Raw genomic sequence first — 21,802 nt, 5'->3', positions numbered from 1 at the left:
ACTCAAAAAGTGCTAGCAGAGAGATGGGCCAGATTTAGGGCACAATCAATCTACTTCAGATAACTTGCAGGAAGTAGAAGAAAATATCAAGGAAGTCACAGTCATCCACTGTCCTGTGAAAAATTGTTTTGGATTCCAGCTGAAATGAAAGCTAGTTACTTGCTGACTCTCATGATACTAGCCTAATAACTTGCATGCAGTGCTTCACATTGCGGAAATGTGAGACTGATTACCACGTGAAGGAAAAATATGGTCATAACCTTATTCTCAGTCATCATTCTGTGCAGAAAAACAGCTTTAGCTTAGATAATGTCACTTCTTCCACATATAAGTTCAAAGCAATTAAAACCTACCATTTGACCATTTAAGATACTCCATAAAAGAAAAGATGAATTGACAGGCATCCTTCTCATAAAGATTTGCCATGCCTTTTATAATTTTTTTGTTTAGATAACCATCTTGGCATGTTTATACTTTTTTTCCTACAGAGATCCAGTTATCACACATCAGAGCTAAAAAGCCATGGTAAAATCTATGTCTTCTGATATGGAAAAAGAACTTTCTTGTAATTAGAATAAAATTGTAGCCAGACAACTTACATTTCTTTCCTTCTATGAAGGATGTCAGTCTAAAGCACTTTTGTTTCATACTTCCTGCCAGACATTGTAATAATAGCAAAGTAATATATAGTTCTTCAATATGCCTTCTTGTTTTCTTTTTCCAGCCTCAACATCCCTCCATCATTCTCCAGATTTTTACATTCTCCTTTGTCTCACCTACTCTTAATGTCTGTTAGTTTCTACTTCTGTAATTTTTGTGTCCTGCTTTCACCTGCATCTCGCTCAAGCCTCCAATGACAGTTTCAGAAGCAATTTTCATGGGAACTGTGAGCTAGCCAAGGGGGCCGTCAAATCCAAGGAGAAGGGAACACCATTTATGTTAAGGCATCTCAGGTACTGTCGGCTTCAGACTTTACCATCAGAGGACTGGTGTAAGTGATTGTCCTGGTTTCAGCCAGGACAGGGTTAAAATTTTGTGATAGCTGGGAAGGTGTGTGGCCAGACTCTACTGTTATTCCATACCATCCTATGTCATTGCCAGGGGTGGGGGAAAGGGACTCTTGCTTCCCAGAAGGGTGTTCCTTCAGGTAGAGAAAACATGGCAGATGGGTGGAACGGGTCAGTATTCATTTATTGTTGGGGGTTTCTATGTGTTTCATTTCTCCATGTTATACCTTTTTGTTACTAATATTGTTGCTGTTACTGTTCTTTTTCTTATCTTATTTCTGTTTAGAGTAAATTGTTCTTATCTCTCAACCTTTGTCTTTTGGCCCTGCCATTGGAGAGAGGGAGGGGAGCAGCGTTTGCTCTTTTTAGGGAGGAAGTATACTAAACTGGAGAATAACATTCCTAAGCCATGACAGTGATTGAGAAACAGCCTCACCTCAGAGGCTGTTTTTTAAATATGTATATTTACATAGTTTTTAATATGTATCCTGGATAACAATCTCAATGCAGAGAAGAATATGGACAAGATACTGAAACTAAAAAGGAAAAACAGATTTAGTAGTAGAGGACATGTAGAAGAGCAGAAGGAAAAATATGGAGATTAAAAGGTCAAGGAGAAAAAGAAAGAAGGTGAAACAAATGGAAAGAAGAGGAAGGCTTATCCCTTACCTGCAAGGCTGCAAGAAAACTGATGATTTCTCTGCTAATTCAATCAGACTTGAGCTCTGAATCCTGTTAGCTCTGAATCCCATAGTTAGATGGAACAATAAGGTGTAACAGGTGACCAAAAGGCAGCTACGTGCAGAGTAGCATATTCACCTTCGCTGGCAAAAGACTTTTCTATAAAAACATTTTATATGCACCTTCCCAAAGAAAAACTGCCCTAAGAGATAACTTATCAAATGGTGAAAAATAAGGAGGTGTCATAATTAAAGGTGTTGGTGAATCTTTGTTCCCTTATTAAATTACAACATCAACTTTAGATATACAATCATACGCATTCTTCTCCTTGACCCCTGCTTCATTATGTGCAAAGAATGAGCTTTTTAGTATATTCTTTTAGCCTCTTTCAGCATGAGGTCTATATATCTTCCACTATTAAGTGGAAATAGCAGTTAAGTTTTAGCTGTTCAGACCGCCATACATTTCCTGCTGGTTTGTTTTGTGACTCATAGCACACGTGTTTCACAAACATTCCTCCACATTTCTCTGAAAGAACAATTTTATCATCTCTTCCCTACAGCTGTACAACACAAGTATCTGAGAATTTGAGCTAATCCATCTGAGTAATTCTCAGTGAGTTACATTTCATATTTCTAAAGGGCAGTTCCCAGTAGCTTCAGATAAAGTCATGAATGTTTAGTATTTCTCTGAATCAGCCTGTGAGATCTCAAGCTGGACAATGAAAAGAGAGAACAAAATAACAGCCTGGGAAAAATGTGATTAAAGCAAGTTGCCACACAGGAACTTTGCAGTGGAGACTGACTACAGTTCTCCAAAGTGGCTGCTCTCTAGTGATGGGATCTACTTTGTACTTCCACAGCACCAGGGCTCTATGATAAGAAGTGTCAGCAACCTTGATAACTAGCAGTGCTGTTGACACATCAAAGATAATAAAATGTGCTCTTTGCTCATGTAAAATCCCCTGTTGTGCCTGAAAAGGAAGTGTGGACTATAATCCACAGGACTCTGAAGATAACTGGTAAGAAACTGAAACTTAGGAGACTTCAGAGGTGGGCCTGTGCAAATCTTATGAAGTTCAACAAGGCCAAATGCAAGGTCCTGCACCTGGGTTGGGGAAATCACAAGCATAAACAGAGGCTGGGAAGAGAATGAATTGAAAGCAGCTCCAAGAAGAACTTTGGGGCACTGTTGGACAAGAAGCTCAACATTACCTGGCAGTGTATGCTCACAGCCCAGAAAGCTAAATGTATCCTGGGCAGCATCAAAAGGAGTGTGGGCAGCAGGCTGAGGGAGGGGATTCTGCCCCTCTACTATGCTCTGGTGAGACCCCATCCATAATATCCCATACGGACCTGGGGTCCCCAACATAAGGACACTTGTTTGCCTTGTCACTGCTGCTGCTGTCCACTAGTTAAACAAGCAGGAGGACATTCCTCCCCAGTCAAAGTGTGACCATGATGAGATTCTAGAGGGATACTGATGGTCAGGACAAGTGAAAGAAAAGAAATAGACAGAACACAGGTTTAGAGAGTAACCTAGGTTTGAAGGGACCAGCTGTGAGGTCAGACCATGTTGCTCAGGAATTTATTCATCTAGATCCCAGATAAAATCCTGCTGAGGTGTTATTGCAATTCAGAGAGCCTAGGAAAGTTGCTGAACTAGAAAGCAGTGAAGACCATTTTCAAGAGCCCATTAAACCAAAGTGTTTCCAAGACTATGGTTTTAATTACTTAATCTTGTTAATCTGCATTTTATTAATTTTAAGTGCTGCCTTATTCCAGACCATTGTTTACATGTTCAAGTAAAACCAAGCTCTAGAGACAGGAAATTTGGTGTGTTTTGATGTCTTTGTTTCAAAAGAAAGAAGGGAACTTCTACCTCAGGGTAGCAATGCTGGGTTCTGTTACAAACATGCATTTACAATATAGGCTATTCCTGCGCCAACTAGAACACCTTCAATTTCAAAGATGTTTGTGTATCTGATAATTCTTTTCCTAAACAAACCTCCATCCTGTGCTTGACACTAAACCTATCATTAGAGAGGCATATTCATTGGGCAGACAGTCATAACCAGAGCTGATGACCAGACAAGAACCAAGTTTAAAAGCAAGGCAAACCAGACCCCAGTGAAGTTAAGAAAGGTATCAAGCAAAGAGCAGAAGAAGAGAAACACAGAGATCAGGGTTCTAGAGAAAACAGCTCAAAGAACAAAGGAAAGGAAATTCAGTAATTCTGAGTCTAAAGAGCAACAGATCTGGAGCAAAGCTGTGAAAGAGCTAAGCTAAGCACATAAGACCAAAGTACAGAATACCATTACAATCAAGTAAAAGACTGAGAAGGCAAGACCAAGTGATGAGATGCCTACCTGAGACACTGACAAGCTAGCTTCAGAAATCCATCCTGAATTCAGTGTTGATGCTGTTAGTCATGCAAGTTACTCATTGCAGGCAGAGGTCAGTTATAAATTTGCCTGCCCAGGCTATACCTGGCAGGGACTGGGAATGAAAAAGCTGTTTGTAAAAAGGAATCATTTAACTACCCTTGAAACTTTACAAATACCATGGAAATTAAAGGGATCACAGAATTTTCACACCTAACAGACAATGTGTTGGAAAAAAATATCAACTCATTGAGAACTGCCATGGTGCCACCAAAGATGTTTCTAGCTTATACTAAAATCTTGGAAATAAACTTGTCCATGAACAATTTCTTCATTGGAGTAGACCAAGTAGAGTAGATACATCAGAGAATGAAAACGAATACGCCTTTCATCCATGTGTATGTTCCTCCATTCACTGCTCAGCTGAGTAATCTTAAATGTTATGGTGGCATACAAAAGGTAATTATTTAACTAATCGCTTTTTCAGTGATGAAGTTTCCTGCCAAATATTAACAGGTAATTATCACCTATAAATTTACATGCATGCCTAACGCTAGTCCACTCAATCACAGAGTTTAAATTAAAGACACTTTCAGCCATGTGCTGGATGGGTATCCACTGCTTTAGTATCCACTGCTCTTTTATTCAGGTTTCCTGATGAGGAACAGCTTACAAAACCATACTGTTGTATTCATGCACACCAAATGTCTATCAAACCACACCCTTCTAATAGCTTTTGAACCTGCTGGCTAATTTCAAGCACATCTGACAAAGAAGAGCTTATAGATACAAGTTACAGATATTAAGTTTTCATACATCAAATTGAAATAGGCAGATAAGCAGAGGAAAGATTATTGGAGTTAATTTCCATCGCCCTCCTCTGTCATTGATGGAAAGACTGTATAATGAACATTTTATTTAAGTCTAGAGAATTCATATTAGAAAGCTATTACAGATGTCCTATGACAGAAAAAGAAGCTTCTCAGATTGTAGTTTATTAGGCATCTGAGAATCCAAGCAAAAAATACCAATCCGCAAGGCTTTCCATGCTCATAAGTCTCTGTGCATTAAATAAGCATTACTTGCTAACAGCAAACACATATTTCAAAAACTTATAAAGAGCTTCACCATTACACTTCTGTTTGTAAAAAATACTCTCTTGTCTTGCCCTAAATAAACAGGTTACTCTTTAGAATGTATGGGAACGGCCTGTGTATTTCTTTCCCAGTGCTGACATCATGGAAATATCCCAAAGTTTGACAGCCTGGTGGAAAGCAGTATTCCAAAGAGACCTTGCTCGTGCCCCTATAGAGTTCAGCAGACATTCATAAATAGGACCTGTTTTCCTTAGGTTTTGAGCAAAATCTCTTCTGGACAGCTAATATTTTAGCTAACAACAACATGAAAGTGAAACTGTTTAATCAACTAGGGGACCTTCTTTATATTTGTGATGAAGTTGCTGCAGCAGAATTAAAAAAAATTAGTCCGAGAGTTTCTTATGACCAAAAACCTCAAAGAATGAAAACTCAGAGACATAAAATCTTGAAGTGCCATTTTTAGTAGGATTTTTAATATGTAAGACGTCTGAGACTGATTTTCTTTTTCCTTATTTTCATTATCACACTTTAGGAAAGCCAAAAAATATCTGAAATGAGTAAGAGAACTTTGTGTAAGCTATTTTAGGCATGTGTAAAGAAAAAATCACTGAGTGTAAGATAACAGAATATCTTTGTAGTGCATTTTTATACAACTTTGCTCAAGCAATTTGCTGTCTTCCCAGGAACAATTAATAACACAAGCACAGCCTGAGTTATTTTTATGTTGGTTTAGATCAGATTGGATTGTTCTTAGACAAGGCTGGAGCTCAGGTGTAAACTGACACTGTTTTTGTAAACTGGCATAGATTCACTGAAAATACCATACCTGTTCAAGATCTAACTGACTGTGTTCACGTGAAGTCTGTAGTAATAAAAAGAATGAATGGTATGTAAACAGCAGAATGAGTGTACAATGTCACCTTTTAACAGTACCTGTTGTAGCTCAATTTGCCTTATTTAGGTATGGAATTATCAACATTCACTGAAGATTTTAAATGTGGCTACTACACTTCCCAGATAGGCTCCTGATTTCACAGAGGATCAAAATAGCACTTAAAGCTTAGCAAATTTCAAGGAGGAAAAATCTTCACACACCCCTTTTCTGCAATATACTTAACTATTTTCAACTTTACTACAATTTTCACTCATGATAAATTTGTCATAAAATCTCTGTTGCATGGGATTTTAGGTCCAGCCATGTTAATTTAACTTCCTTTTTAAGGAGGAGCAAATACACCTGAAGACTCTGCCCCAGTTTACCACAAAAGCATCAAACAGTGAAATTAAAACTGAATTGAGATTCCACCAGCAGCTTCAGTGATAAGCATTTGAATATCTGGACTTTGTGTGGTTTTTCAACAAAAGACATTGTTTCCTCAAGAAACAGATTTTTCTTTGGCCTCACAAGAGCTAGATTTTATCCATTACATCCTTTTTTCCTTTCTCAGCTTTAGCTAGCAGTTGTTAAAGCAATCTTTATATATCGTGAACTCAGGAGTATTTTCCTGTTTTAGTTAAGAAATATTTTTCAGTATATTCTCTTCTAATTTTTGTGATGGTGGCACTGAAACACCTTTATATGTATTAATGAAAAATTTGTTACTAATCTGCACATAACTCGTAGTTTTAAATATAATTCTTAGTTTTGAAATCTGTGTGTATATATATACACACATTGTAACAATACAGACGTCAGTATCAATTAAATAGAGAAGGTTTAGACTAGATATTGGGGAAAAAATTCATTACTATGAAGGTGGTGAAGACTGGAACAGGTTGCCCAGAGAAGCTGTGGATGTCCCATCCCCGGAGGTGTTCAAGGCTGCTCTGAGCAACCTGGTGAAAGGTGTTGGCTGCAGAGGAGCAGAACACCTTTTGGAGGGTGTTGGAACTAGATGAGCTGCAAAGTTAAGAGAGGCTGGAACTAGATGAGGTGTAAGGTCCCAACACATCCTGAGATTCTACAGAATTCCTACCCTGATCACCAGATACACGCAGACACTAATGGATTTCAAAAGAAGGATGACTTTTTTCAGCTCAGTTATGTAATTTCTAAGTTCCACGTAAATTATGGGGCAAGACAATGGCGATTTTTCCTAAATAATAACTACAGATTTTGACCATCTCTAGAATAGTATCTCTCCAGTATGGTTGTTTTTCTAAATTTGCTGTTTAGCAGAGGGAGTGGGTGCTGGGCTATAAATGACTGATTTGGCTTTGTTGTTGGCAAGTTTAATTTCCGGCGCAGAGGATGGAACCTTGTGAGATGCCTGTGAAACATTGCAAACGCCTTTCGTGTGGCATGTGCCACCCTGGGCCAACGTGTCACAAGAGGGGGGGCTTCATGTCATTCAACTCCAGTCAGCCCATCGCTTAAGATCTCCCCTGAAGGAAAAAAGGCTACTAGCTCCGAAGCCCCGCCACGATGAGGCTACAGGGCACCAGCATGTATGCCAGCGGCACAGCCCCGCCGAGGGCACAGCCCTGCCCGGGAGCCGGGGGCACGGCCCTGCACAGCCCCGACGGGGACGCAACCCTGCCCGGGATCCGGGGGCACAGCCTCGCCGGGGACACAGTCCTGCCCGGCCCCACCGATGGCACAGTCCTGCCCGGGATCCGGGGGCACAGCCTCGCCGGGGACACAGTCCTGCCCGGCCCCAACGATGGCACAGCGCTGCCCGGCCCCGCCGAGGTCTCTCCGCTCCCGGACCTCGCTGGCGGCGGCGCTAGGACCGGGCGGGCGGTGGCGCATGCGCGGGAGCCGCGGGCTGGCGGAGCGCTGCGGGCGGGGCGGAGGGGCCGGGGCAGCCTCGGGGCCGGACCGGGCCGGGCCGGACCTTCGCCGGGACCGGACCTTCCCCCGCGCCCGCCGCAGGGCATGGGCGACGCGGCTCCGCGTTGCGCTGCCGCGCCCCGGCCCCATGAGCCCTCGCCGGAGCAAGTGAGTGCGGGAGGCGTCCGGGCGGTAAGTGGCCGCTGTCCCACGGCCGCCCTGCTTCCCCGGGGCAGCGCGTCCATCCTGAGCTGAGAGGGAGCTGGCGTCCCCCGGCCGTGCCCCTGCTGCCTTCAGCTCAGCTCCGCTGTGCCGCTGGCGTAGCCCGCGGCTTCTCCCTGCCCGCGCATTTATTATTTTTATGAGAACAGCTCGCCCCTCGCTGTCTCCGGGCGGGGCGGGAGGGGAGGGGAGGGGAGGCTGCCGGGGGTCTCCGCGGGGCGCGGCCGGTCCGGGCTCAGCGCGGCTCCGCCGCCTCCACCTGCGCGCTGGTCCCTCTGTAAGGCGGACTCTCCAACCCCTCTCCCCCTCTTCTCCTGCAGGGCGCCGGCGGCCCGGCCTCGGGAGGGAGGATGTGGTGAGAGGATGGGGCTGTGTCCCGCGGGGGCTCGCCATGGCCAGGGAGGACTCGGTGAAGTGCCTGCGCTGCCTGCTCTACGCCCTCAACCTGCTCTTCTGGGTGAGTGCGGCGGGCCGGGCCGGGCCGGGCCGGGCAGGTGCCGTCCCGGAGGCGAAGGGCGGGCACGGCCGCGGGCTGCCCGCGCCGGGCCGGGGCCGGAGGTGCCGCCCTGGTGCCCTTGGCCCCATGCCAGGCAGCTCCCGCAGGCGAGAACATTTTACTGGGAGAAAAAAATGCCTTTGCAAACTAGTAGGAAGTAAAATTGAATTAGGGTTACTCGTGGGAATTGGTGTACCTGTAATATGTAAAGAGGGGAATATTCACAGGTGGTTTCTTGACTGGGTGATTTTCAGAGCATCCTGTGACCCAAGATGAATTCCAAGCTCTCGAAGGTACTTGAATAGTCAGCCCAGAGTCTTTTTTGTGCATTCAGTGGACAGATCCTAAGTGGCAGGCAAGGCCTTTTGTTTTGAGGATTTCAGTCAAAGCTGTATTTATAGCAGCAGGGTTTCTCACTCTCAGCACAAGTGGGTGTGATCAACTCTTATTCCTTAAACTTTTGGAGCTTTGAAGAAACAGCAGGATGGATATCTTTGGAGTCCTCACTCATTTGCAACAAATGAAATCTCTTTCACTTGAACAGATGAGATTTGTGCGTGGTAAGGGATGCCGGTGAGATGACAGCGCACACTGGGGGCTCACACCTGGCGCTCACATCAGGGCTGGCTCTTGAGGTGCTCTAGACTTGAATGATGCAGGGATGGGATCAAGCCTAGTTTATATCTGATTTTTTTTTCTACCTGCATCCAGCTCTGGAATCTCCAACACAGGAAGGATATTGACCTGTTGGTGTGGGTCCCGAGGGAATCGTTAGAGGCGTGGAGCAGCTCTTCTGCAAGGAAAGGCAGAGAGGATTGGGATTTTTCAGCCTGGAAGAGAGAAAGCTTTGAGGTGACCTATTTGGGGCCTTCCAGTACCTGAAGGGAGCCTACAAGGAAGATGGAGAAGGGCTGTTTACTAGAGCATGTAGTGACAGGACAAGGGGGAGTGGCTTCAGACTGAAAGAGAGTAGGTTTACATTACATATTATAAAGGGAGAAATTCTTACTGTGGTACCAGTGAGTCACTGACACAGGTTGCCTAGAGAAATTTTGTCTGCCTCATTCCTGGAAGTGTTCAAGCTTTGAGTAACCTGTTCTAGGTGAAAGGTGTCCCTGGCAGTGGCAGGGGCTTTGGAATTGACATGGAGTCCCATGATAACTGAAAACTAAGTGGAAATCAGAATATGAATGAGAGAGAAAACTGTTAAACAGCATGTAGAACAGAATGGTAGTTTTTGTACAAAAAGGATTGCTTTGTTCAAGCTGAGGTCATGAAGCCTTTGAAGTCCTGAATAAAACTGTGCAGGACACTGTCTGGTAAGGTCTGACTGTCAAGCTGTTAGAAGAGAACATCTGAAGTAAACTTCAAAGTGTGTCCTGTGTGCAGCTGTCCCAGTATGTGTGATAGGACTTCAGCATTTGTCATTGCCAGCTTGGTGAGGATAGATAGTGCATATGAAGCTCCTTAAGATGACACAAATGTCTAGTCTGATCATGAATACTGCTGGAAAACTGAAGGTGCGGATGGTGGCTGCAAAACACCGCCATCTGCGTTATTTGGTTGGGTTTGGTGCCTGTGGAAGCAGAGGAGTGAGAGAACTTTGTCAGTCACTCTGCTGCTATCCTTGTAGATTCTCCATAGTATTGCTTGTAAATGTACGGCTGTATGCTCTGTTTGAAAATAAACTTTTTTACTGAGCTCAGCTGATGAGCTGTGATGTACCTGTGTGTGCATGAGAGGGAGGCAGGCAGGAAGTGTTGTTACAATGCTTTCTGTCACTTTTGACCTAAAGTCTGCTGAGCTGTAAATAATCCATAAGCAATCAGCTGCAAGGCCAAGGCTCTATTGTGGTAGGTCATCATGTTTTATAATGGACCAGTAAATGTACTGCCTTTTCTGCTCCAGAAAAACATTGGTTTTGTGGAAGTGAGTGGATTGGTACTTCAAGACCTGCAACTTGCTGAAAGCGTTTCTTCTTACAAGATGGAAATAAATTCATCATCAGTGCTCTAACTGTTGTTTATTAAGTGACTGGTGTTGGTCATAGACCTGATGATACCCTTCTGGAAGCTTTTTCCATGGTCAACTGAAGCATGCATCTGACTGCAGCGAGTTGCATTTTCAGGACATCCTCAGTCTTCTAATTTTTTTTGGCTGTGGTTTTTTTGACAGTGCCCTGAACAAGGAATATCCTTCAGACTAAATCCTGCAGTTAACATTTGGTTTCATTCTTCTGCAATTCTCAGATATATTTATAAATGGGTATCACTTCTTAGCATAATTTGCGAGACTGAGGGATCCAACTTGATTCTATGTTCTGTAACACTACTATTTCCAGTATATTAAATTCTGGACAGCCTAATAAAAGAGAAGACCTCCAAAAAGGCATGATTTGGTGTTTTGTGGTTTTAGTGCTTAGCTAAGCAGCCTATTTTAGTGGTTCTTGAGGGAAGATGTGTTCCTACGGCTGTTCTTAGGGACAGTGCTGGTCTTTGTTATATCTAGATAGTATGTGTGTTGGGACTTGGAGAAATTTAGTTTTGATGGCTTTTCAAATATGTTATATGCAGTTTATGAGACTGCACGGTTTTTCCTTCTGGTGGGGGCTTTGCTGGGTTGTCAAGCTCCTGATGCTGTCCCAGCTCAGTAGCAGTCCTGGGTGTAACATGAGTATCATCATTCATTTTGAGCGCTGCATGACTTGTCCTCGCAGAATCCCTCTTTGCCACGCTTTGCAGTGCTGCCACTGTTCTGTATTTTGCTGTGGTTGTTTTCCTAGTCAAACCACCTTTCCAAGCATTTATACTAGGCAGAACTTCAGTCAGAGAACGTGGTCAGCCTGTAATAATGGCATAGACCTATCACAGGAGATGCTGGAGTGCAGCCCGTGTGGGTTGTGCTGGAACAGGAACTGGCAAATGGTGCTGGATAAAGGGAAAATTCAGCCTCCTGGCTGCTTACAGTAGTAGAGGATTAAGCAAAGCAGTAGTTTTGAGATGTACAGGTTTGTTCTACTTTGCTTAGCAGCTTAGCCATGTATGTTCTTTAAAAAAAGTTATTAATAGTTGAAATAGATGAGTAACAGTAATGCAACTAAAAGCAACACAATAATTTAATCAATTTTTTGGAAGAAAAGCAAAGTATAACGTGGCAGGAAGTGCATAAAAAAGTCTATATAGACTTTCTGTCTTGAGAAAACTAAAAACTTTTTTTTTTTTCCTGGTGAGCATGTGAGGCAGGAGCAGCTGCTGTTGTGTTGCTTGTAATTGAGGATGACTGTACTGTAGTGCTGTGGACAAATCAAGGTTGTAAGTTGCAGTTGACTGTGTCACAGGTGGTAAGGCTCTCTTAACTGATGATTAATAGTGTCAGTGGATGTTTGAGCCAAGACAGCGATGGTGCCACTTTTCTTTCACCTTGTGAGCTTTTTTTGCCTAGGATGGATATGCTTTTTCTGTTGAGCAGTGTTTAAGATTTCCTTCAGCAGTACCATTTAATTTCACTTGTGTGATTGCAGCCAATAAACACTTCTGGCAGGTAGTGGAAATTGTTTGCATCTATCTTGAGCTTGTGTTTGTGAACCAAGTTAAAAAAAAAATCACATAAAATGAAAGTGGAGCATGTTTCCAGTTAGTTTTCCATTTGGATACTTTGCGTTCTTAAATCTAGTTTTGCCTCTGTGTACTAATTGAGAACTCAGAGCAAATGAATATGAGTGTTGTGCTAGGAAGTAACTAAGGGCGGTTGGAAGCAGTGATATTTTATTTCCTGTTTTATCCAACTTCAAACACATGTGTTGAATCTTGTAATTTTTTTGCTGTATTTTTCAAGTCTATGTGATATGAGAAAAAAAAATCAGTCTATCCTGCCTTCTGTGAAACCGTATTCTGCATAGAAGTTGTTTCTCTTGTGTTTTGACTTCCACTCTTGTTGGTGGGATTTGTAGATACTTGGAATGAAAATTTTGGGGCAATGTTTTAAGTGGCAAATAATATCCATTGAAATGAACACTGCCTGGCCAGGTACCTGTAGCACAGTAAGCTGTGTTTTAGGCTAATATCCTCCGATTTTAGAGACTGCAGTTTAGACATGTGGAATTAAAACCTGCTTTTCTTAACATTCTTTGTATAAAGAAAATAACTGTGTCTTCTGTGGGAATATGCTGTCCTTTTAAAGGAATGCTTTCAACAGAGAAAGCTATAGGAGGAGTTTTAAAGGACAAGAAGTATTTTTAATTCTGGTGTTTGAGAAATCTCCTACTTTTTGGTTTCTTTAGGCTGTAATATTTATACAACATTGTTAACAACACTAGACTATGTCCTAACAAGATGGAGTTCAGCCATAAGTCAACTTTGTGTCTACCTCTATATAAATTTTTATTCCAAGTATCTTTGTAGGTGATATGGCTCACCCTGAGTGGCATATCAGCTGTGAATTGCTGGATGAGTTTCTGGAAAACTGTCTTGAAATAGAGTGGCTTATTGTGCTAATGGAAATGGAGAAAACAAACTCAGACTCCACCAAATGTTAGAAGTTGCATTACTATGCTTTTTAATTGCCATTCAGAAAGAAATGAATCACAGACACTTTTTTGGTAATACTCACAATTAATGCTGTGGAACTCATTGCATCAACCTGGAGGGTGGATCACAAACCTGTGCTGACAAGATTTGAGCCCATAGCTCAGGGGGAAGGAAAATTTGAAGCTGTCTGTTTATACTGGTAGACCACAGTCTGAAGCAAACTGGAAGGTTCCATCTGGCATGTAGGTACTTTTATATTTTTTCTTTCTTTAAATTCACATCTCGTTTTTTAGAAGGTAGCGATCCAATTATTCATGAATCTCCAGTACCCTGTGCCAAATATGCTCCTGTACCCTGAAGATTCTCGTCTTGAGTCTGTGGCAGGCTCTAGACAAGGCTCATAGAATAATAACAATTTTTAAAATATCTTGTAGCTATTTCACAAGGTGTAGGGGACAGTTTAATTTTGTACATTTTTATAGGACTATGTGATTTAAATAAAAATGCAGGTTCATTTTAATAATCTTTGTGTGTTCATGGGTATTCACGTGTAAAACAAGAAAGTTAGGTATAAACCCACTAACAGCTAACGTGTAGTCCTGTGGCTCACAGGAAACACATGCTCTTTTTAAGTGTGTGTGTATATATATATACATATATATATGCTGAATTTAAAAATAATTTGCCTGCATCTCTGAGATTGACTACTGTCCATGAATAAAAGCAAACTCTTAAAGAAATAAAATTAAGAGTATGTTGTATATATGTGAAGGCACATCATGGTGATGTGTGGATTGTGATATGGATTGGGATACTTGACTTGTGAGCATTGTTCTGGATTGCCTGTGATGGGCAGCGCATGCCTGTTCCTCCCCAGAGCAAAAGATGTCTTGGCTGTGAGATGATTACTTTTGAGGGAAAAGTGGCACAAGTCATGTCCAACAAGAAGTGCAGTGCCTGAGTAGTTGTAGAGAGGGTGCTTGGAGCAATATGTGCACTTCTTTATCATTCTTTGCTTTTAATGTACCCTTGTGCTACACAGCCCAGAGGTTGATGTGAGTCTGACACACAGTAGGACTGTACCTCATCTTTGTTTGCATGCTTGGGCTCTTGTTCTTTCTACTGTGCTTCCTCTGGGCACCTTGAACAGCCACCTGCTGAAAAACTGGCTCATGTTCCCTGGGAAGGTGACCTCTCAGCAGCCTCTCAGTGCTCCAGCAGTTGCCTTACTGCAAAGTGTGCAAGTTCCAGACCGTGCCAAATGTGGAGCAGGTTGCTAACTCGCTGTTGCAGCTGTGCAAGCAAACCCAGATTCAAAGTGCAAATATGAACGTACTTCAGCTGTTTACTGATGTGGGAGGGGACCAAGGCATAACCTTGTAGGAAGCTTAGCTAAAATGAAATGTTGGAATATCTATAGAATCAAAGGTGCTTTTTTAGGAAATAGGGGATTTCCCTTTTTATAGGCAATTCTTTCTCTAAACATTTAAGTGGTTTTGCCAGGTAATACAGAAAAACAAGGCCTCTTGTTTCCCCTCCTCCACCCTTATATCCGTCTGTCCCAAAAAAATGTAGCTGTCTGTTTATGGATCTGAGTTACCTGTGTTTGTTCAATGATCTGAATATTGAACCTAATAGTGAAAATCCTGTAAAAGCATTATGGCGTGCTCATGACCTTGTAGTGATGTATCCCCTCTGTCCTTTGGTAAGGGTTAGTCGTAGCTCAGATTACCCAAATCAGTTTTAACAGGAAGATTTTCACAAGTTTTGTGTTTTGGGTTTTGTTTGTTTGTGGTGGGGTTTTTTTGTTGCCTTTTTTTTAAACTAAAATTATGGGACATATTTTGATGAATGTTGTCATATCTTGGAAGTCATTTTCTTGTAGCCAGAAACATTTTCATGCAAAGCAGGTTGCTCTGTCGTGCTGTTAGTCAGTGTTTCATTATGGATATCCGATGTGGCCTGAAGATGTTTACCCCATCTGTTAGAATAAAAATGACCATGTGTGATTTTTGGTATGGAAGATACTTCTAATCTTTCCTCTGATTTAATATTTAAAAAATATTCTGAAATTTGAGCAAAAGTAAAATGAATGTACTAGAATGTTCAAATGAAAAAAAATGATGAGAGAGTGTGAACACAGATGTGGATATAGCAAGATCAATTGGACTTGCTCCCTTAGATACGGAAATCCATGTTAATTTATTAATTGGAAATGCAGATTTATTTTCCAGTTTAAGTATGGCCTCAGCGACACTGGGAGTAGAAATTTCAAAATAATGGCTTAAAAGATATACTTAATAAATTGCAGATAATTTTATATTTTAATTTTGATGTCTAATTTATGTAAGAGAGTTCCAAAGACAATTTAAACTATGCTTGGAAATGATCGCTCCTAATAGCTGAAGTCTGTTTTTGGATATTTTAATTCAGTTGTCTGAGAAAACTTTCAGTAGCTTTAAAAACTTTACATTAGAAATTAATTTGAAAATGTAATATATTATTGTGTGCATATTGCTCATATATAAAAATAGAATTTATTACCTAAGTTCAATCAGTGTGAAAGTATATTTAAAATAGAGCATTACAGTAGGCATCATTGTGAACTCCTCAGTGTCGTGTTGATGGCTATACAACATACTCTGACAGCTCAGAATTAAACCCATAGTGACTTTTGCAGCCAGCTGCAACAAATAAACATATTTTATGCATACTATCATGTCATATTTACAGCGCAGCAGACTGGCTGTCATGAGAGAAACTTGAATGAGAACTTTTTGGGGAAATGATGTTACTGCTAATGTGAGAATTGTCTTAGCAGTTTTGTCATAAACTTGTGTTCTTTCATATGGTTGCTTGATACAGATTTTAACTGTATTATACATATGAATCTGTTTCGAAGCAGTGACTGAAGTGGGGACTGCCAGTTTTTTGGGGCCACAGTTTTATCATCTTTCAAATGAACCAACAATAGCTGTAATCAGGACCTTGCTCTTGCCCATGACTTCTTGAAAATCACTTGGCAGTGAATTGCAGTGTTGTGCCTGCTGATACTTGCTGGTGGGTTTGGATGCACACCAAGGTTTTTGGGGAGGCTGTTGCTGTTTCTGCCTACTGAGTGCCTGGACTCAGTTGTACTGCTAGTGTTGATGGACTTCTTGTGCTGCTGGCTGAAGATCTGCATGTGCTGTAGGTGGTGTGAAGTGGTGGATGCCTGGAGCTTTCTTGATGTCATCTGGCACTTGAGGATGTTTAGTGCTTTTACAGGGCTGCACATCTGCACATTGAGTCAGCAGGAGGCTGTGGAGGCCAGACATGTGTGTTGTGTTCTTGCTGTGATTCCCTTTGTGGCTATGGAGCAGGTGAGCAAGCGGATTGATGAATGGGAGCTAGTACTTGATAATCTTTTGTCACTAAAATAAACATCAGTCATTATGCAGGACAGTCTGGTGTTGCAGAGGCATCTTTCATCCATCAGGGTGTTGCTGCCCTGAGGCTCACTTCTGCTGATCAGAGGGGATGCAGCTTTTTCCCCATCATTTCCTTCTGTTAGGGAAGAGGTACCAAGCACTTGCTGGCTTATGTACTATGAAATACACCTTTTGTAATGAACTTATTTCTGAATTGCTATTTTGAGTTATCAGTTTGCTCTTTTACAGGCCTCTTTTTTTCAAGAGGAGCCTCTTGAGTATTTGCCTTCACTTTCTGCCCCACACCTTCCTGTCACCCCAGCTGGATGCTGTTACTGACTTTCATGCCTGTGAATGGAGTGTGTCACAGCACTCTGGCTTTCAGGTCATTCAGAGTAACAATTCACTTTGGACTTTCTTGAAAATACAGTGCCCAAAGATGCCTCACTAGGAATTTGATTGGCAGGAGAGTGTTGCACAGGTAATTGTGTGTAACATCTATTTAGCAGCGAGGTAAGGCAATATGCTTGCACTTCAGCGTCATGCTGACCTAGCTCTTGTGCATTTTAAGAGTAGCAGAAGTTCAGTAACACCTGAACCAGTTAGTGGTAGTGAAAACATGCCAGGCACAAGGTCATTGAGTGGTTGAGCAGTAGCCTGGCTTTCACAGGCTTTATAAAAGGTGGAATGTTCTTGCATGTAATTTACATCAGGAAGAAACAATAGTAATTGTTAGTTATCCATACTAAATGAGAATAGCCAGGGAGAATCTAAATGGCTAAAATCTTTCTGAATGATGCAAGAGGCTTTTCATAGAGAGTTTGTTCTTATGAACTGAAATGGTGTTCATGTAGTTATATTACTGGTGGAGGTTATGTTTCCTAGGTTGAAGGAAGCAGTCCTTTTCTTCCAGTTGCTGTTCATAAATAAAGAGGGAGTCATGTTTTCTGATGTGATCATTGAGCATTTCTGTAGAAGTCACATGGCCATGTGTTGGCCTCAGCTTGGTGATGTGTCTGCGTAAATTTTCCATGGATTTTATATGGGCAAAAATACGTACCTAGGTAGAGAAAACTTAATTTAGGCAGACAGAGTAGAAATTAAAGTTCTTGTTCTTCCTGATTTGCCTTTGCACACAAGTCCTTTTCTTCTATCCAGCTGAATAATTTTCTTACTGACAAGAATCTGCTCAGTACTTTGGTCTCCAGGAAGTCCTTTCTGTCCCCTCTGCCTTTTACCTGTTTGCTTTGTGATCTCCTGCATGTGAGTAACCTGCATGCTTCAGTATGCTGCCAGATCTTACCTCTGCTGAAAGAGCAGTTTAGCCTTCCTCGAAATCCACCACCTCTCACTGCTGTGTACAATGTGTTGCCACATGCTGACGGCTGAAACAAAATTGGTGCAGCCTGAGAGTGCCTAATGGACAGGAAGGAGCAGGCAGTCCACCAGTCTGGTATGTGAGGTGGAATATTATTTAGAAAGCGATCATTTTTCTCGTACTGCTCTTCTAGCAGGACCATCTGGCTCTTGCTGAAAGTTTCTGAGCAGTGGTTTGATGGACTTCTCACTTCTGAACACTGCTGTTGTAAAATGAAGTAACAAATCGGGTTACATCTTAAATATATCTTAAATATTTTACCATAAACAGAGGGGATGTGTGAGCTAATGCTTTTCTGTGTGTATCAACAGGCCTTTCAGGGAGATGTGGAGGGTTAAAAATGTTTTGTATTGCCTTTTGACAACAAGAAAGTAGGCTGACTGCTGGTAGTCTGCTTTACCTCTCTAGTGTTTCTGATTGCTTGTGTAATGTGTTTGCCTGACGCTTTCTTAGGCGATAGGTGGGAGGAGTTTATTTAGGAGGAGATTCCAGTCATCTTGTTTTCCTTGTTCCTGCAGCTTCCTGCAAATAAGACAATAGAAAATGTTCTTTACTGTTACTGTTCACCAGCCAAAACAGATCCCATGGAGTATAAAGAACAGGAGTGAATACAGTAGGCATGTAGCGTGCACTAGCTTCCAGGACTATGCTTGCAGCATGCCAGCCACCCAGCTCCTGCAGGCAGCACTCACAACCAGGGCAGTGCCTGTTCTTTGTGCATCAGATCTGAAAAGCAGGAAGAAGCTCTGGGATAGCTGCTGGGACTTGTGTGAAATCTTAAAGGCAGAAGTAGTTTGCTTTGGGCATGCTGCAGGCTGAGGAGCCAGTATGGACACAGAGTGACTTTTCCTGTTAGGTTTGAACCATTTAACTTGTTCTTCAAAACGCCTTCAGGGAAATATGAGGGCATGTGAGAAGCTAGATGTTGAGGACCACAGGGGAGATTAGCACTTCTTACTGGTTTGAGAAACTGTGAGTATAATGCTGATGTGTCCTGTCGTACTCCTATGCAGTTCATGAAAACAGAAGTATTCAGGAAAGCCAGCATGCTTAGGATTCCCTCCCTCAGCAAGACAGTGGTGCTTCTGAGGTCCTGCCTCTTCTGTGGCTCAGGCCTAGGTACCCCTGTGAAAGTGAGTGAGGAGTGCCTTGTCCTCTAGCAGTACCTCTGCTCCAGCAGTGGCAGAGATGGTGCTGTCACAGTGTGGCAGGTTCTGAATGTGTTGTTCGGGTTTGGCTTCTCAAGAAAATCAGAGGGCAGAGCTTCTCCTGATGTGCTGAAGTGTACAACAGCATCAGGTGACAGAAATCCATGTCTGCTGAGGTTGTGGCAATTCTATGGTAGGGAATTCTAGCTCAGTCTTGGGGATTTACTTGCTGTGGGAGCAGTCCTGGTGAAAGTGTAGTGGCTTTATGCCTCTGAAGTGTCTGACATGTTAGATACCCAAATGCTTTATATGGTTTGTAATTGAAATACAGTTAGTTTTATTTTCATTTTATGGTTCAGGAAACTGAGATGTAGTGTTCATGGTGTGACTGTGTCAGAATGAGCAAGAGAATCAGATTCTTCTAAATTTAACCCAAGATAAATCTCCTCTCTTGAGTGTCAGTGTATCAGGACTGTTGTATCAGGTTTTTCTTCACTAGCTGTGTACCTGGGCATGGCTTCATGGTTTCCTGCAGACTGATGTGTGTCACTTGTGAGCCCTGAAGAGTCACTGATTTTAGCAGTGTAAGCACTCCCTGTTGTTTCTGTGGTATGTTGTGCAGTGGTGGGAGAGGAGCCAGCAGTAGCGTCACTATGTGGAAAAGATTATTGTCGCTGGCACTCTAATACTTGGACAGAAAACCAATTCTAAGCATATAGAAGTACAGTTTTGGGGACAGTATGTTGTTCAAATAAATGAATGCATGAAAGATGTTAGTGATGATTGATCCTCTGCTTAAATTATGAATGATCTTGTAATTTGCGTTAAACACATGATAAATAACTTAATGTTTTCTTTTTAGTTGATGTCCATCAGCATATTAGGGGTTTCTGCTTGGCTGAGAGACTACCTGAATAATGTTCTCACTTTAACTGCAGAAACAAGGTAAAGCTTTAGTTAAACTTCTAATCTGTGTGGGTTACTGATTAGGGTAGATGTTCATTCTGTGTGGTAAGCTTCTTAATTAGGACTTGCAGAATTGAGGATCTTTCAGTTAAACTAATCATTGATGTATTGGAAGGTGCATTTTTTGCTCCAATTTTGGCACTAGTTGAAATTAGAAAAAGGGGAAAGGTAGGGTTTCAATCATGTGCCTTTCTCTTCTGACAGAGATCAATTTTTGATCTGTTGACAATATGTAATCAAATTATATTACTGTTTAGTTTTGAATACTTTATTCACTCCAGAGATTTACAAATTCTGTAATTTTATTACAGCAGTGCTTATGAGCCCTGGAGATAAAACAGGGCCTCATCGTGCTGCATACTGGCAAGTGCAGCGCAGGAAGATTACCTTTGTTCCAGAGAGGTTTTGGACAAGGCAGTTTTTGGTACCCAAATGCAGCATTTGGCTTTAAAACCATGTTGAAGAGCTTTTTGTGAAATGTGTAAGGTGCTGGAAAGGATGCGTCTGCTAATCACCATTTTATTCTTAATGGCTGATTTTTTTCTTTTATATAATTTTTTTGTGATTGTGCTTGTTTTGATTATTGTTCTGATTGGTTTTTAGGGTGGAGGAGGCTGTCATTTTGACTTACTTTCCTGTGGTCCACCCAGTTATGATTGCAGTCTGCTGTTTCCTCATCATAGTTGGAATGCTGGGATACTGTGGAACAGTGAAAAGAAATCTGTTGCTCCTTGTCTGGGTATGTTTCATAACTTCTGTTTTGTTTCAGGAGTGTTAGAAAGGTTTAATCCACAGGCACTAGATAAATACTGATTATTTTTTATTACCCTGTTGAGCTACGGTATCGGTGAGGAATTGTAATTGCAAAGCACACAGTAGGAAATAATTTATTGCCTAAACTGCATTATGCTGTGACTGAAAGACAAGCAGTGTCTCAATTGCAAAAATTCACTTCATTTAGTAGAGGAGTCGCTGAAGGGAAAAATAACTCAATCTCTTCAGTACTAATAATTATAGGGACATGATTCTGAGTACTCTGAAATAAACCTGTATGCTGCTGTTTTGACTCCTAGCTGAGCAACAGCTACCTAACCTAGACTTTGCATTATTCCACTGCTGACTGTGTGTGTAAAGTAACAGCACTTGTAGGTGATGAAAGTTAATTCTGAGTATGTTCAGACACTTTGTCTTCTCTTACATGGATGTGGAATTTTGCAGTTGCATTTGGTTGCGAGCAAGTTTAAAAATAAATTCCAAATACCCATCTTTTTCCTTCATTTGGAGAGTATATAACTGAGCTGACAGCAGCTGAAATGTAGTAGTCTTTCCTGCACAAGGCTTTGTGTATAGTTTATTTGTGATGTGGCTTTGACTGTCAAGGGAGCCAAACACCATGTTCTTCATCTGGAAGTCAGTGAATTTGGGGACAATTAAAGAAACAGTAAACCAAAAAAAATGCCACTCCAACAAAAGCCCATCAAGTTCACCCAAATTTTAAAGGTTTAAAGTTAAAATTTTTAGACTGTTGGCAGTACTGAAATCCAGGAGATCCAAGAGTGCCATGTATCTGTATGCTTCTTAAAAGTGTAGCTGTAGCTCTTTGCAGAATTGGAGTCTGTTTTTTAACGTGAGGATAAGCAGGATTCCAAGCACTCTGTAAGCCAAAGAGAGCAGGATCAATGAGGTTTATCAGACTTGACTACTGTAATTGCAGT

The 21,802-nt window shown here is 41.7% G+C and overlaps 1 protein-coding gene across 5 annotated transcripts in view; it reads left to right on the top strand.

Annotated features, from left to right (window-relative positions):
- The first annotated feature begins 7,968 nt into the window (after positions 1-7,968).
- TSPAN12 (tetraspanin 12) overlaps positions 7,969-21,802 on the top strand; it is a 41,116-nt gene continuing 27,282 nt past the window's right edge. For 2 of the 5 annotated variants that reach the window (XM_030960180.1, XM_030960177.1), the window contains exons 1-4: positions 7,976-8,133; positions 8,484-8,620; positions 19,984-20,066; positions 20,691-20,826. In XM_030960180.1, the coding sequence (XP_030816040.1) occupies positions 8,555-8,620; positions 19,984-20,066; positions 20,691-20,826 (285 nt within the window). In that variant the 5' untranslated portion in view covers positions 7,976-8,133; positions 8,484-8,554. Of the gene's footprint in view, positions 8,134-8,483; positions 8,621-19,983; positions 20,067-20,690; positions 20,827-21,802 lie in introns of those variants that run through there. The other 3 variants (XM_030960179.1, XM_030960182.1, XM_030960181.1) reach the window with 3 other exon arrangements.

The sequence above is a fragment of the Camarhynchus parvulus genome, chromosome 1A (genome assembly GCF_901933205.1).
Source record: "Camarhynchus parvulus chromosome 1A, STF_HiC, whole genome shotgun sequence".
NCBI classification, from domain to species: domain Eukaryota; kingdom Metazoa; phylum Chordata; class Aves; order Passeriformes; family Thraupidae; genus Camarhynchus; species Camarhynchus parvulus.
The sequence above is the reverse complement of the archived record's forward strand: the minus strand, read 5'-3'. Positions and strand labels throughout refer to the sequence as shown.